The following is a 17,461-nucleotide window of genomic DNA, read 5'->3' as shown; positions in this document are numbered from 1 at the left end:
ATAGATCACAGACCTAAATATAAATGCAAAACTATAAACCTCTGAGAAGATAACATAGGAAAAAACTCAGATGACCATGGGTATGGTGATGATTTATTAAGTACAACAACAAGGCAAGATCCATAAAAAGAAATCAGTAGTAAGCCTGACTTCATTAAAATTAAAAACTTCAACCCTGCAAAAGACGATGTCAAGAAAATGAGAAGACAAGACACAGACAGGGAAAATACTTGTAAAAGACATATCTGATAAAGTGCTGTTATCTAAAATACATAAAGAACTCTTAAAACACAACAGTAAGAGGCTGGGCGCGGTGGCTCATGCCTGTAATCTCAGCACTTTGGGAGGCCGAGGCGGGTGGATCACGAGCTCAAGAGATCGAAACCATCCTGGTCAACATGGTGAAACCCCGTCTCTACTAAAAATACAAAAAATTAGCTGGGCACGGTGGCGCGTGCCTGTAATCCCAGCTACTCAGGAGGCTGAGGCAGGAGAATTGCCTGAACCCAGGAGGCAGAGGTTGCGGTGAGCCGAGATCGTGCCATTGCACTCCAGCCTGGGTAATGAGAGCGAAACTCTGTCTCCAAAAAAAAAAAACCACAACAGTAAGAACCAATGTGATTAAAAAATGAGCCAAAGGCCATAATCTTCTTTGCATCTCAGCAAAGAAGAGATACAGATTGCAAGCAAGCAGAAGAAAAGATAATCCACATTCTATGTTATCAGGGAAATATACTACATACATAGTATGTAGTATATACAACATACCTAGAATAGCCAAAATACAGAACACTGACAATCCCAAATACTGGCAAGGATGTGGAGCATCAGGAACTTATATTCGTTGTTGGTAGGAATGCAAAATTGTACAGTCACTTTGAAAGACAGCTGGTGATTTCTTACAAAAACTAAACATACTCCAAAGGTACAATAAAGCAATCATGCTCCTTGGTATTTATCCAAAGGAGCTGAAAACATATGTCCACACAAACACCTGCACACAGACATTTATGTCAACTTTACTCATAACTGCCAAATTTTGGAAGCACTCAAGATGTCCTTCAGCAGGCAAATGGATAAACTGTGGTATATCTACAGAATGAAGTATTATTTAGCACTAAAAAGAAATGAGCTATGAAGCCATGAAAAGATAGAGGAAACTTAAATGTATATTACTGAGTGAAAGAAACTAATCTGAAAAGGCTACATACTATGTGATTCCAATTATGGGACATTCTGGAAAAGGCTAAACTTACGGAGACTACAAAAAGATCAGTGGTCATCAGGAGTTCAGGAGGTAGGTGATAAATTGGCAGAGCACAGACTTTTAAGGCAGTAAAACAACATAGGACAGTATCATGGTGAATATATATTATTATACACTTGTCCAAACTCGTCAGATGTCTGAGACCAAGAGTAAGTCCTATTGTAAACTAAGGACTTTGGGTGGATTATGATGTATTAATGTAGCCTCATGAAAAGCAGCAAATGTACCACTCTGGTGGAAGATGTTGCTAATGAAAGATGCTATGCAAGCATGTGGGCAGGGAATATACGGGAAATTCCCATACCTTCCTCTCAATTTTGCTATGAACCTAAAACTTCTCTAAAAAATAAAAAATAAAGCATTAAATATTGACTGTCATGTATTAAACACAATGTTCTGATATTTTACAATGAAATGTCTGAGCCACAAAGTTTTATTGTATAAATTTCCTTATCTGAATTCATTTAATGTTCACAGAAATAAAACTCAATTACAAAAAAATAAAATTATAGAAAAAAACTCAATTACAAAAAAATAAAATTAGAAAAACTTATTACAAAACTACAGTAATCAAGACTGTGTGGTACTGACAGAAACAAAGACTTATAGATCTGTGTTACGGAATTAAGAGTTCAAAAATAAACTCTTATATTTATGGTCAAGTGATTTTTGACAAGAGATCCAAGACCATTCAGTGAAAGAAAAGTCTTTTCTTTCTTTTTTTTTTTTTTTGAGAAAAGTCTTTTCACAAAATGGTGCTAAGACAACTAGAAATCACCACTAAAAAAAAATAAACTTGGACCCTTACTTTATACCATATAAAAATTAACTGAAAATAGACCAAAAATCTAAACAGAAGTGCTAAAACTACACAACTCTTAGAAGAAAACATAGATATAAATCTTCACGACCAGTGAATAATCAAGTTTCTTAAATATGGCATCAACAGCCCAAGCAAACAACAAAAAGAAATTAGACTTTTTAGTGTCCTTTAACGTAAAAACTTTTGTACATTAAAGGACACTATGAAGAAAGTGAAAAGACAAACCATAAAATGAAGGGAAATATTTGCAAATCATGTATCTGAAAGAGTCCCAGAAAATACAACACAACTCAACAACAAAAAGACAAACAATCCAATTAAAAATAAGTAAAGGATTTAAATAGACATGTCTCCAAAGAAGGTATGTAAATGACTCCTATGCATATAAAAAGATGCTCAATATCATTAGTCATCAGGGAAATAAAAACCAAAATCACAATGAATTACCACTTAGGATGATTATAATAATTTTTTAAAGAAACAGAAAATAACAAGAGTTGGCAAAGATGTCAAGAAACTGGAACCCTATATGTTGGAATGTAAAATGGTACAGTTCTTTGGAAAACAGTTTGATACCTCCTCAAAAAGTGAAATATCCATTTAACATATGACCTAGCAAGTCTACATCTAGGTATACAGCCAAGAGAACCGAAAACTTACAACACAAAAAAATTTGTTCACAAATGTTCACAGTAGCAATATTCATAATCGCCAAAAAATAGAAACAACCCAAATATCCAACAACTGATGAACAGATTAAATGTGGTATATTTGTACAATGAAATATTTATTCAGTCATAAAAAGGAATGAAATACTGACACATATTACATGGATGAACCTTGAAAACATCACACTAAGTGAAAGAACCCTGACATTAACAGCCATATATTGTATGACTCCATTTATATGAAATGTCCAGAATATGCACAGTGGTAAAGATAGAAAGTAGATTAGTGATTGCTAACTGCTAAATGGAGGAAAAACGGTGACTGATAATTGGTACTCTTTTTCAGATGATAAAATTAATGCAATTAAATAGTGGTAACGGCTTCTCAACTTTACAAATACACTAAAAACCACCAAATGGAACACTTAAAATGGGTGAATTTTATAGTATATGAGCTTTATCTAAATTTTAAAAAAATAAATGTCCACTTCTAGTCAAGATGTCATCACACAGACCAGATTTATCATCATGCTTGTAACAACTAAAAAACAGCAAAATATACATTCTTTTTAAGTGTACAACAAACATTTATCAATAGAGATGATATTCTGGGCCACAAAACAAATCTTAATATATTTAAATAAAAGACTACAAGTCATTGAAAGTATGTTCTCTGACCAAAATGGAATTAAATTACAAATCATTAACATAAAGATACGTTTGAAAACTAAGAAATAACAGATGGCCATAGAAATAACAGATGGTCAAAGAAGAAATTACAAAATAAATTAAAAAGTATTTTGAACTCAATGAAAATAAAAATGCAACATATCTCAATTTATGGATTACAGCTAAAACAATATTTAGAAGATAATTTACAGCACCAAAAAAAAAAAAAAAAAAAAACTCTATTAGAAAAGACAACAGTCTCATATCAACAACCTCAGCTTCCACTCAAAAAATTATAAAACAAAGAGCAAATGAAACCCCAAAAAAAACAGAAAAACAATGGAAACAATTAATGAGACCAGAGGCTGGTTCTTTGAGAAGACAAAATTAATAAGCCTCTAGCCAGGCTAATCAGGAAAAAAAAGGGGAGAACACATAATATCAGTAATGAGAAACACAATACATATACTACAGATTTTACAGATATTTAAAGACATAATGGAACATTATGAACAATTTTATATCAATAAATTCAACAATTTACATAAAATAAATTCAGTGAAGCACGCATATTAAACAAGGTTCACCCAAGACATAGATACCTTGAATAGTTTACTTTTACTAAATAAATGGAATTATAGTTAGACATTTCTCAGGAAAAAAAAGACCCACTTGGCAAAATCCATCAGTGATTCATGATGATAGCTCTTAGCAAGTCAGGAATAGAGAACATCCTTGACCTGATAACAAGCATCCATGAAAAAACTGCTGGTATTATACTAAATAATAAGAGACAATGTTCTTAGGCCAGGCACAGTGGCTCATACTTGTAATCCCAGCACTTTCGGAAGTTGAGGTAGGAGGTATCACTTGAGCCCAGGAGTTCAAGACCAGACTGGGCAACATAATGAAACCCCATCTCTACAAAAAAACAAAAGAAATTCGTTGGGGTGGTGGCATGCACCTATGGTCCCAGCTAACTCAGGAGGTTGAGGTGGTTAGATAGCTTGAGCCCAGGAGGTCAAGGCTACAGTGAGCCATGACTGTGCCACTGCACTTCAATCTGGGTAACAAAGGGAGACCCTGTTTTCCCTCTAAGATCAGAACAAGGCAAGGATGTCTGATCCCACTCCTTCAATTCAATCTTATAGTAGAATACTAACCAGTGAAATAAGTCAAGAAAATGAAATAAAAGGAATCCAGACTAGAAACGACATAAAACTATCTTAATTCTCAGATGACTTGATTATTTACATAGAATATCCTATAAAATCTTAAGGTTTCTATATATTAAAAAAAACTATTGAATGAATATAAGAGTTTGGGAGGTTTCCATAATACAGATGAATATGTAAAAATAAATAGGGCAGAAAATGTAACCAGAATGTGATACTAATAGATGTCTATTAGAATGTCTTTAAAAAAAAAAAAATGACCACAGCAAATGCTGGTGAGGACACGGACCAACTGGAATTCTATATACTAACAGTGAAATGTTAAATGGTATAATGACACTGGAAAACAAATGGTTTCTTAACAAGTTAAGCAGGGACCTGCCATATGACCCATTCATTCCACTCAAAGGTATGTATCAAAAAAGAATAAAAGCCCACATCCATACAAAGACTGTACACAAATATTCATGGCAATTTTATTCGTAATGGTCCTCAACTGGATACAACCCAATGTCCACTGACAGGTGAACAGATATAAAAATTATGATTTATTCATACAATAAATGCTCCTCAGCAATAAAATGTAATAAATTATTGATACACTCAACAACATAAATCCCAAAATAATTATTCTAAGTAAAATGTAAAGTAAAAGAAGTCAAATGAGAAAAGGATACATAGTCAATGATTCCATTTATATAAAATTCTAGAAAACGGAAACTGATTTATAATGACAGAATAAAGATCATTGGTTGACTGGGGTTGAGGGAAATGGTAAGGAATGAGAGGGCACATGAGCAAACTTTTAGGGGATGACTGTTATGTCCATCATCTAGAATGTGCTGATGAGTTTGTGTATGTTTACATTTGTTAAACATACATATAGTACACTCTATGCACAGCTAATTATATCTCTATAAATCTCTTTAAAATCTCTGAAAATTTAAGCACAAATCTAAGAGGTAATTCACAAGGGTAAAAGTTATTATACAATAACAAAAAGTAATTAAGCTGGCAACATTCTTACCAGCGACAGTGAATGCCAGTAAACATCTGTAAAAGACCTTCAAAGCTACAGAGTGGGTGGGGCACAATGGCTCAGACATGTAATCCCAGCACTTAGAGAGGCTAAGACTGGCAGATCACTTGAGGCCAGGAGTTTGAAACCAGCCTAGCCAACATGGCGAAACTCTGTCTCTACTAAAAATTCAAAAATTAGCTTGGCATTATGACACAGACCACAATCCCAGCTTCTCAGGAGGTTGAGGCATGAGAATCACTTGAACTCAGCCAGGAGGTAGAGGTTGCAGTGAGCTGAGATTGGGCCACTCCACTCCAGCCTGAGAGACAGAGTGAGACTCAATCTCAAAACGAACAAACAAAAAAACTACAGAGTGAAAATAATGTCCAACCTAGAATCCTGTGTCCACTCAGATCACCAATCAAGTACAAAAGCAGAGAAAAATGGTATATTTAAACTTGTAAAAAAAATGTTGGGCCAAGCACGGTGGCTCACGCCTGTAATCCCAGCATTTTGGGAGGCCAAGGTGGACGGATCACCTGAGGTCAGGAGTTCAAGATCAGCCTGGCCAACATGGTGAAACTCCGTTTCTACTAAAGATACAAAAATTAATCAGGCGTGGTTGTGGATGCCCATGATCGGGAGGCTGAGGCAGGAGAACTGCTTGAACTTGAGAGATGGAGGTTGTAGTGGGCCAAGATCACGCCGCTGCACTCCAGCCTTGGTGACAGAGCAAGACTCCGTCTCAAAAAAAAAATAATGATAATACAAATTAATCTAAAAAATATATACTTTGGCCGGGCGCCGTGGCTCACGCCTGTAATCCTAACACTTTGGGAGACCTAGGCGGGCAGATCACGAGGTCAGGAGATCGAGACCATCCTAGCCAACATGGTGAAACCCTGTCTTTAAAAGAAGAAAAAAAATTTAAAAAATAAATAAAATAAAAAATATATACTCTTTGTCTCATCAATGAATAATTCATAAAGTGCCACATATGTTTTAGGTATTCCTGTTGATACTAAATTTAAAAAATAAATAAATCCATGAAGTTATTTTCTTGGTCCAGTATGCCAGGGCAGGGGGCAAAAGTGTAGACTATGAACAAATAAATGGGTTTGTTAATTATAATGCCAGACAGTAAGCACTATCAAAAAATTACTAAAATAAAGAGAAAGATACTGACCAGGACTGGCATGCTATTTAATTAGGGTGGTCAGAGAATGCTGCTTTGGTAGGTAACGTTTGAAAAGAGAGCTAAATAAAAGAGAAGATAAGCTTTACAGGTAAGTGGGAGAAGAGAATTCTAGGTATAAGGCATAAAATATACAAGGCAGAGGTGTCCTTGGATCATCTTTTGAACAAACAACTGTAAAAAGACATCTTAAAACAAGAAAAACATGGACTATATATTAGATAATACTGAGATAACAGTCAATATTATTAAATTACATAATGGCATTTTGGTTCTATAAGAAAATGTCAATTGCTTTTTAGGTTTACATATGGGGTAAAATAACATGATATCTTTAGCAAGGCTTCAACAAGGTGGATTGTGGAAAAAAATAAAATAGAAAAGAAAATGTGGCAAAATCTTGATAATTACTAAGTCTAGGTGATAAGTATGTGAAAGTACATTTGAAATTTTTATAATAAAAATTAAAAAGAAAAGGGCTCTGTTAATTGGACCTGCTAAATTTGGGATGCCTATTAGACACGCAACTGGGCATGTTAAGTAGAGAGTTGGATATATAAACTCTGGGAAGAGGTAGAAGTCATTTTTTTAATTTTAGCCATGGGACTAGATAGGGTCACTTCAAGCTGGAGAGAAAAGGGGGTGAGAGGTACCAGGTCAGAGTCCTTGTGCAACCAACATTTGAAGGACAAGAAGTGGAGGAGTCAGCTAAGACAGAGATGTAGTGAGTCCACAGATTGGAATAGGAAGAAAACCAAGAGAGTGTGGTGTTAGCAAAAGCCAAGAGAAAAAGTATTTCAAAAAAGAGGATATGTTTGAGTGATATGTCTAAAGTTTCTAAGAAGTGACCACTACATTTGCAGACATGAAGTCATGAAAGTAGTTTCAGTAGAGTGAATGAGATGGAAGCCTTTTCGATAATATTAGAAAACTCATCTGCACTTTAAAAAATCTTGCATATACTCTTCTAAATTCAAAATATAATTTTCTATTTTAATGTAAAACTTTATTCTCTCATTTTATTATACTCATAATCCCTTCTGGGAGGATTGGGACATTTCATCAAACACTTAACCACTTAGTATCAAAGCCCTTCATAGTTGAGAATTAACTATTACTTACACAGCCATCATGCACATTTAGGGTTGCTTCAAGTTTTAATCTTTGGATAAATTCTCTTCTTCCTGTTTAAAAAAAAAAATTAAATAAATCACATGATTTGTTGCTGAGAAAAATATAACATTGAAATTAGGAGCCTAGGACATGGCATGACAAGGTAAATTCAAGCTCTAATTTCAGCTCCACCATTTATAAACTGAGTGATATTGGGCAATTTAACCTCCTCCTAGGACTTAGTTTCCTCATTAGAATACCTCTGCCTCATGCAAAGTGTGTTTGTTTGTTTGTTTGTTTGTTTTTTGAGACAGAGTCTCTCTCTGTCCCCCAGGCTGGAGTGCAGTAGCATGATCTCAGCTCACTGCAACCTCCGCCTCCCAGGTTAAAGCAATTCTCTTGCCTCAGCCTCCTGAGTAGCAGGGATCACAGGCACATGCCCAGCTAATTTTTGTATTTTTAGTAGAGACGGGATTTCACCATGTTGGCCAGGCTGGTCTCAAACTCCTTACCTCAAGTGATCCTCCCACATCGGCCTCCCAAAGTGCTAGGATTACAGGTGTGAGCCACCATGCCCAGTATGCAGTTATTTTAAGAACAAAATGATTCAAGGACAGAAAGGGCTTAGCACAGTATCTGGGCCACAATAAACACTCATACATTCCTTCATTCTTTCATTCATTCAACAAATATTTATTGAGTACTCACTCTGTGTCAGATAAAGTACATTTTACAGAGGTAAAACAAAAAGATTTCTGCCTGCTTATAAGAAGAGAAAAACAATAATCAATCGGTATAAGTGTTACAAGTTAGTGTAAGTGCTATGCAGAAAAATGAAGCAGAAAAAAAGAGATAAAAGATGACTGGAGGTAGGGAGTAAAGTTTTTAATTTTAAATAGGATGGCAAAAAGCAATAGTAAGCATCAACTATTTTTAAACATCTCCCAATTTCAAAAATGTTAAAGTTAACATTACAATAATGAAATTTGGCATTAAAAATCAGCCTAAATGTCCATCAGTAGCAGAATAGTTTAAATACTGCAAAAACAGAGTAAGTTCCTTCTTTGAAAAAGAGAAATCTGTCCCTTTAAAGAATGAAACGTCTTTACCAAACACAGATCAAAAAACATGTTTATTCAGAAGCTGTAATGAAAGAAGGCTGAATTTACAACAAAGAACAATAATTAAGTAATCAGGCTGATGAGATCTCTCATAAAATTAAATCTGCCTATACTTTCTGTATACTGTCACAAGGGGCAGATTTCTCTATTAGGCTTTCTTGCCATTCCATGTAAAGATCAAGAGCCTCTTGAAGCCAATTTGTTTTATTTCTGTCTCCATGTTATTTAACTGCTAAGATGGCTAGGTAAAGGATGAACATATAGGTTAAAAAGTAATTATGGATAATTATGGGGGCTTTTATTTTGGGGAGGGAGATGCTCTATGGTTTCTAAATTTACTGGAATAAAACAACCTAGAGATATTCAGTAAAGTGTTTTCATGAACTAGGTTGTACTTTAGATATTTAACTTTTCAAATCTGATTTTTCCTTGTAAAAAGATTCAAACTGCAATAAAAATATAAATTTTTAAAAAATCATTTCCTTTTGGCCAAAGGCTTGGTAATCTCATTGAGTTACAAATTAAGAGTTAAGAAACAAAGTATTAAAATTAAAATATGACAGCAATTAAAACTCATTAAAATATTAAAGTATTGGAAACTTGCCAAAATTTTAAAAGCTGGGTTTGAAAACATGACTCTAGCCATTTCGGTTTGGAGAAAACAGTGGCAGAACAGACGAACAGAAGATAAAGTAAGTTGTTTTAGCAAGAACTTTTATATATGACATTTGTACATTAGAATATGTACAGAGGCCTAATATATTGTGGTTGAACAGACAGCATTTGAATGACATTTTTATATGTGACTTTGGAGATAAAATTGATTGCATTGTCCAGATATCTCATAAAGTGTGCTTCTAGAACAAACTAGCTAAAATATCCACTACCCTTTTAGTAATTAAATGTTAATACCAAGAAATAGAAGCTAAAAGCCACCATAAAATAAGAATGGTACATTAATAAAACTGAACCTCCTCAAATTAAAATAAAAATAAACTCATATATGAACGCTATTAAAAGCTGCTGCAAAGGGTCTGGCCTATTTGCAAGGTAACCAATTGGACTGCTACCATTTCTTGGATGCTAGCAAAAGACACTAGACTCCTAAGTCAGAGGCAAAAACAATTTCACTACTCATGTACAGCAAGCAGTATGAGCTTCAAGTTCACACTGGTTCCTCTTGTCCTCCAAGTCCCATGGGGCAACTTGGAGAGGGCTGGATGGATACTGTGCATGTAATGGGTCTTAATCAGCTGAGAAATCTTGAAGTGGGGAAACCCAAATCTTATATCAAGCAAACCTGCCTGACCTTTATCCCTAAGAAGATATTATCAAACTGAACAACAAACTTGTCCTTGGCTTGAGAGGGAGATGGTATATCTTCCAAGGCTACTCACTATATAAGCCTCACTAAGACTATAGTCCAGAACAAAACAACTAGTTCCTCTGCTCACAAGATGTGCAGAAATGCCAAAAAGCTATGAAGAATCTTCTCTCAAGAGTTACACATTTGTTATGGATGAACTTACCATTGCGGCTTCCAAGCCAAGTCTTTCTGCACCTCAAGCTGCCTCTTATAATTCTGTCTCTAGTCTGGCATTCTTTCCATATCAACAGGTTATAAACTCCATAAGAAGAACAGACCTTCATTCACTCATGTATTCCAAATGCCTAATACAGTGCCTACCACAAAGTGTGTGTTCAATATACATTTGTTGAATCAGTGAATAAATGACTGGGATCATGATATTCGTTCTGTTCTGGAATGTGTATTATCATTCAATAACACATGATGAATGTATTTCAATGACAATAAATACACGGCTATTGCTAATTTTTAATGTTTGTGTAATCATTAAACCATTAAATAAATTATAACTTTTTAATTTATTTATTCACATACCTATCTTCTTTACTAGACTAATTGAGAATTAATAATTACTTATAGAGATGCTTGGGGCAAGAAATGTTGGAATTAAGTTTAATTTCTGACTTGAAACATACTACACTTATGCTGGGCAAAACTTATTTTCTCAGAGTCTTAATTCTCACTTCGGGGTGACAAACTCTACCAAGGAGAGACAAAACACAGAATTATTTCATCCTTGGCACAGCACAGGACAGATGACTGTTAGTTAAGAGATTCAGAGATCCAAATATGAGAAGCTCAGCAATCACCAAACAAATACAGTGTAAAAAAGGTCTTCACCATGGCAACATTATAACCAGACCATCTGAAGTCAAAGAGAAAGGGTGAATCCTAAAAACGGCAAGAGAAAAAAGTATCTAAAAACAGTTTTTTTTTAAAAAAAAGGACTAAGAAAGTTATTACATAATATTAAAGAGACCAACTCAGCAAGAATATATAACAATTCTAAATATATATTTGCACCCAACACTGGAGTACTCCAAGTCACAAAACAAATATTACTAGACCTAAAGAAAGAGATACACTGTAATACAATAGTGGGAAACTTCAACACCCTACTTATAGCATTAGACAGATAATCTAGATGAAGAATCAGCAAAGAAACAATGGACTTAAACTGGACTTTAGATCAAATGGTCTTAACAGACATTTACAAAACGTTCTATCCAACAACTGCAGAATATGCAAGTTTTTGTCAGTACATGGAACTCATGTTAAGCTACAAAACAAAGACTCAACAAATTTCCTAAAACTGAAATCACATCAAGTACCTTTTCAGACAATAGAAGAATAAAACCAGAAATCACCAAGAGAAACTTTCCAAACCATACAAATACACAGAAATTAAACAATATGCTCCTGAATAACAATAGGGTCGATTAAGCAATTAAAACAGAAATTTAAAAAAAAAATTTTGAAACAAACGAAAATGGAAACACAATGTATACCAAAAACTGTGGCATACAGCAGAAGCAGTGCTAAGAAGAACACAGCAATAAATTCCTACAACAAAAAAGGAGAAAGATCACAAATTAATAATCTAAGAATGCACCTCAGGGAACTAGAAAAGAAAGAACAAACCAAACCCCAAACTAGCAGAAGAAAAGAAATACAGATCAGAGCAGAACTAAATGAAATATGGACTAAAAAAAGCCGCAAGTCAATGACATGAAAAGCTGGTTTTTCAAAGAGATAAAAAAACTGATAAACCACTAGCCAGACTAACCAAGAAAGGAAGGGAGAAGAGCCAAATAAAATCAGAAATGAAAAATGAGACATTACAATTGATTCCACAGAAGTACAAAAGATCATCATAGACTATAATAAACGATATGCTCACAAACTAGAAAACCCACAGGAAATAGATATATTCCCAGAAAAACACAGCCTACCAAGACTAATCAGGAAGAAACAGAAAATCTGAACAGACCAATAATGAGCAGCAAGAATTAATCAGTAATTTTTGCAATCTCCCAACAAAGAAAAGCCTAGTACCAGATGGCTTCACAGCCGAATTCTACCAAATGTACAAAGAAGAAATAATATCAATACTCCTAAAACTATTTCAAAAAAAAATCAAGAGCAGATCTCTCCCTAACTTATTCTATAAGGCCATTATCACCCTGATACCAAAACCAGAAAAGGATACAAAACAAAGGACACAGAATAAAAAGAAAACTACAGACTAATGAACACAGATGCAAAAATCCTCAACACCGATGCAAAAATACTAGCAACCCGAATCCAACACCAAATCAAAAAGATGATCAAGTGGGTTTATTTCACCAGGAATGCAAGGATGGGTCAACATATGCAAACCAATAAATGTGATACATCATATCAACAGAATGAAGGACAAAAACCGTATGATCATCTTATCAGACATGAAAAAAGCATTTAATAAAATTCAACCTCCATAATAAAAACCCTCAAACTAGGCATAGAAAGATTATATCTCAAAATAATAAAGGCCATATATGGCAAACCTTTAACTAACATCATACCAAATGGGGAAAAGTAGAAAGCATTCCTTTAAAAACTGGAAGAAGTTGGGCACAGTGGCTCACGACTGTAATCCCAGCACTTTGGAAGGCCGAGGTGGGCGGATCACCTGAGGTCAAGAGTTTGAGACTAGCCTGACCAACATGGAGAAACCCCATCTCTACTAAAAATACAAAAAATTAGCCAGGTGTGGTGGCGCATGTCTGTAATCCCAGCTACTCAGGAGGCTGAGGCAGGAGAATCACTTGAACACAGGAAGCGAAGGTTACAGTGAGATGAGATGGCGCCACTGCACCCCAGCCTCGGCGACTAGAGCAAAAAAATTCCATCTCAAAAATAAAGAACTGGAAGAAAACAAGGATGCCTACCTTCACCACTCTTCAATCTAGTACTGGAAGTCCTGACCAGAGCAATCAGGCAAGATAATGAAACCAAAGGCATCAAAATTATAAAGGAAGAAGTCAAATTATCCCTGTTTACTGATGACATGATATTATATCTAGAAAAAGACTCCACACGAAAACTCTTAGACTTGGTAAATGAATTCAGTAAAGTTGCAGGCTACAAAATGAACACAGAAAAATCAGTAGTGTTTCTACACACCAATAATAATTCAAGATGAGAGCCAAATCAAGAACACAATCCCATTTACAATAGCTACAAATAACAACAACAACAAAACCCTAGGAACATATTTAACCAGAGGTTAAAAATCCCTACAAGGAGAATTACAAAACACTGCTAAAAGAAATTACACATGACACAAATGGAAAAACATCCCACGATCACTGGATATTCAGAAGAATATCATTAAAATGACCATATTATCCAAAGCAATCTACAGATTTAATACAATCCTTATCAAAATACCAAGATCATTTTTTGCAAAATTAGAAAAAAAAATCCTAAAAATCTATGAAACGGAAAAGGAATCCCAATAGCCAAAGTAATGCTGAGTCAAAAGAATAAACCTGGAGACATCATATTACCTGATTTTATATTACTAGACAATACTAACTAAAAACAGCATGTTACTGGTATAAAAATAAGACACACAGGTCAATGGAATAGAGTAGAGAACACAGAAATAAAGCTACATACTTGCAGCCAACTGATGTTTGACAAAGCCAACAGAACATATATTGTGGAAAGGAAACTCTCCTCAATCAATGGTGCTGAGAAAATTAGATATACATATGCAGAAGATGAAATTGAACTCCTATCTCTCACCAATATATAAAAATCAACTTAAGATGGATTAAAGACTTAAATGTAAGACTCAAAACTATAAAGATACTAGAAAACAGACAAATGTGACTCAATTAAACGAAAAAGTTTCTGCATGGCAAAAGAAATAATCAACAGAATGAACAGACAACCAACTCTGTTGAATAACAGAAAATATTTGCAAATTATTCATCCAACAGGAGACTAATATTCAGACTATACAAGGAACTCAACTCAAAAAAAATCAAATAATCCTATTAAAAAGTAGGGAAAGGACATGAATAGACATTTTTCAATAGAAGACATACAAATACATAACAGGTATATGAAAAAATGCTCAACATTAACAATCATAGGAGAAACACAAATCAAAACCACAATGAGATAGATATCACCTTATCCTAGTCAATATGGCATTTATTAAGTAGGCAAACAATGTTGGTGATGATGTGAAAAACAGGGAACTCTTATACACCACTGGTGGGAATGCAAATTAGTACAGCCTCTATGGAAAACAGTATGGAGATTTCTCCAAGAATTAAAAATAGACCTACCTTTCCATCCAGCAATCCCACTACCAGGTTTTTACAAAAAAGTAACATATCGAAAAGATATGTGCACTAGTATGTTTATACTGCAGCACTAGTTACAATAGCAAAGATATGGAATCAACCTAAGTGTCCATCAATGGATGAATGGGTAAAGAAAATGTGGTATAGAGAGAGATCCAAGATGGCTGATCACTAGCAGCTCCCAGAGAAAACGTACAGAATGAGAGGACGCCACACTTTCAGACGAATTTTTGTTACCCATGGACCGGAAGATTCCCAGCGGCGGAGCCCCACGGGTCGCCAGGGCGACTCTTGTGGCCGGCATCGCGGTTTTGCCGGCCCCCGAGTGCGGCGGTTCTTGGTGCAGAGTAAACGGACTGATCGATGTTTGGAGCTCCAGGAAGGCAGAGTCGCCCATTTACCTGATTGAAGAAGGGACTCAAGAGGGAAACCAGACCGGAGATTCCCAGGCAGAAAAGCACCGCGAATCCTGATGCCGCTGTTTTGGCCGGCGCAGTGGGTTGCTCAGATTTCGGGGCTGGGAATCAACAAGTTGGACAATTACAAAGACGACAGGTGGATGAACTCACAATGAAGGGAAGAAACCAGCGTAAAAAGGCTGAGAATACCCAAGATCAGAATGCCTCTCCTTCTACAGGTGATCACAGTTCCTCATCAACAAGAGAACAAGGCCTGATGGAGAACGAGTGCGTTCCATTAACAGATTTAGGCTTCAGAAAGTGGATAATAAGGAACTTTAGTGAACTAAAAGAACATGTTCTAGCCCAATGTAAAGAAACTAAGAACCTTGAAAAAAGGTTTGACGAAATTCTAACAAGAATAGACAATTTAGAGAGGAATATAAGTGAATTAATGGAACTGAAGAATACGAGAACGCCGCGAAGTATGCACAGGTTTTAACAGTTGAATTGATCAAGCAGAAGAAAGGATATCAGAGGTCGAAGACCAATTTAATGAAATGAAACGAGAAGACAAGATTAGAGAAGAAAGAGTAAAAAGGAATGAGCAAAGTCTCCAAGAAATATGGGACTATGTGAAAAGACCTAATTTACGATTGATAGGTATACCTGAATGTCATGAAGAGAATGAATCCAAGTTGGAAAATATTCTTCAGGATATTATTCAGGAAAACTTTCCTAATCTAGTAAGGCAGGACAACACTCAACTCCAGCTAATCCAGAGAACACCACAAAGATATTCCTCAAGTAGAGCAACTCCAAGACACATTATTGCTAGATTCACTAGGGTTGAAATAAAGGAGAAAATTCTAAGGGCAGCTAGAGAGAGGTCAGGTTACCCATAAAGGGAAGCCTATCAGACTCGCAGCAGACCTCTCACCAGAAACCCTACAAACTAGAAGAGAGTGGGGGTCAATATTCAATATCCTCAGAGAAAAGAATTTTCAACCCCGAATCTCATATCCCACTAAACTAAGCTTTATAAGCGAAGAAAAAGAAAATTTTTCGCAAACAAGCAAGCACTCAGTGATTTCATCACCACCAGGCCTGCTTTACAAGAGCTTCTGAAAGAAGCACTACAAACAGAAAGGAACAATCAGTATCAGTCATCCCAAAAACTTACCAAAACGTAAAGAGTATCTCTATAATGAAGAATCTATATCAACTAATGGGCAAAATAGCCAGCTAGCATTAAATGACAATATTGAACTCACAAATATTAATACTAATTCTAAATTTAAATGGATTAAATGCCCCAATCAAAGACACAGACAGGTAAATTGAATAAAAAGTCAAAACCCATCAGTACGCTGTATCCAGATCTATTTCACAAGCAACGACATACAAAGACTCAAAACAAAGGGATGGAGGAAGATTCACCAATTAAATGGAAAGCAAAAAAAAAAAAAAGAAGAAAAAAAAAGAAAATGTGGTATATATACACAATGGAATACTATTCAGCCATAAGAAAGAATGAAATCATGTCATATACAACAATATAGATGAACTGGAGGTCATTATCTTAAGTTAAACAAGCCAGGCACACAAATAGAAGTATGACATGTTCTGACTCATAAGTGTGTGCTAAAAAAAATGTGTTCACATAGACACAGGCAGTGGAATGATACACAATGGAGTGGAAGAGTAAGGAAGCAGGAGGTAGGAGGATGATGAGAAATTAGTTAATGGGTATAAAGAAGGTTATTCAAGTGATGGATACCCTAAAAGACCTCACTTGAGCACAGCACAATCTATACATGTATCAAAGTTGCATATGTACTCTGTAAATCTGTACCAATAAAAAGTAAAAATATATAAAAATGTCATCTAAAATATCATTAAAAATATAAAATATTTAAGGATAAACCTAACACCCAAAAATATAAATCACTGCTGAGAGAATCAAAGAATGCTTAATATATGGAGATAAACCAGAATCATAGATGAGAAGATTCACTGTTGTAAATATATCAATTATCCCTGAAATAATATACAGATTCAACCCAAAATCCCAAGTCTTTTTGACAAGCTGGTTCTAAAATTTTTATGCAACTTTAAAGAGTTAAGAATAGTCAGAATAATTATCAATGAAAAAACAAAAAAGACCAAGTTTCAAGTATCACACTAGCTGATTTCAACACTCCCTATAAAGACAAGAAGCTAGATCAATGGACTGTGGCTAAGAAATTGACTTATACATTTATGGTCAATTGATTTTCAA

The 17,461-nt window shown here is 35.1% G+C and overlaps 1 protein-coding gene across 11 annotated transcripts in view; it reads right to left on the bottom strand.

The window, feature by feature from the left end:
- Positions 1-17,461, bottom strand: part of DCAF6 (DDB1 and CUL4 associated factor 6) — a 138,564-nt gene that overhangs the window by 115,558 nt on the left and 5,545 nt on the right. For all 11 annotated transcript variants that reach the window (XM_064370718.1, XM_064370721.1, XM_064370720.1 and 8 more), the window contains exon 2: positions 7,941-8,002. Coding sequence is in view for 6 of the 11 variants with exons in the window: in XM_064370712.1 (XP_064226782.1) it covers positions 7,941-8,002 (62 nt within the window). In the remaining 5 variants the exon portion in view is untranslated. The remainder of the gene's footprint in view (positions 1-7,940; positions 8,003-17,461) is intronic.

Source organism: Aotus nancymaae, unplaced genomic scaffold, assembly GCF_030222135.1.
Source record: "Aotus nancymaae isolate 86718 unplaced genomic scaffold, 86718_ANA_hifiasm-v0.15.2.pri h1tg000108l, whole genome shotgun sequence".
NCBI lineage: Eukaryota > Metazoa > Chordata > Mammalia > Primates > Aotidae > Aotus > Aotus nancymaae.
The sequence above is the reverse complement of the archived record's forward strand: the minus strand, read 5'-3'. Positions and strand labels throughout refer to the sequence as shown.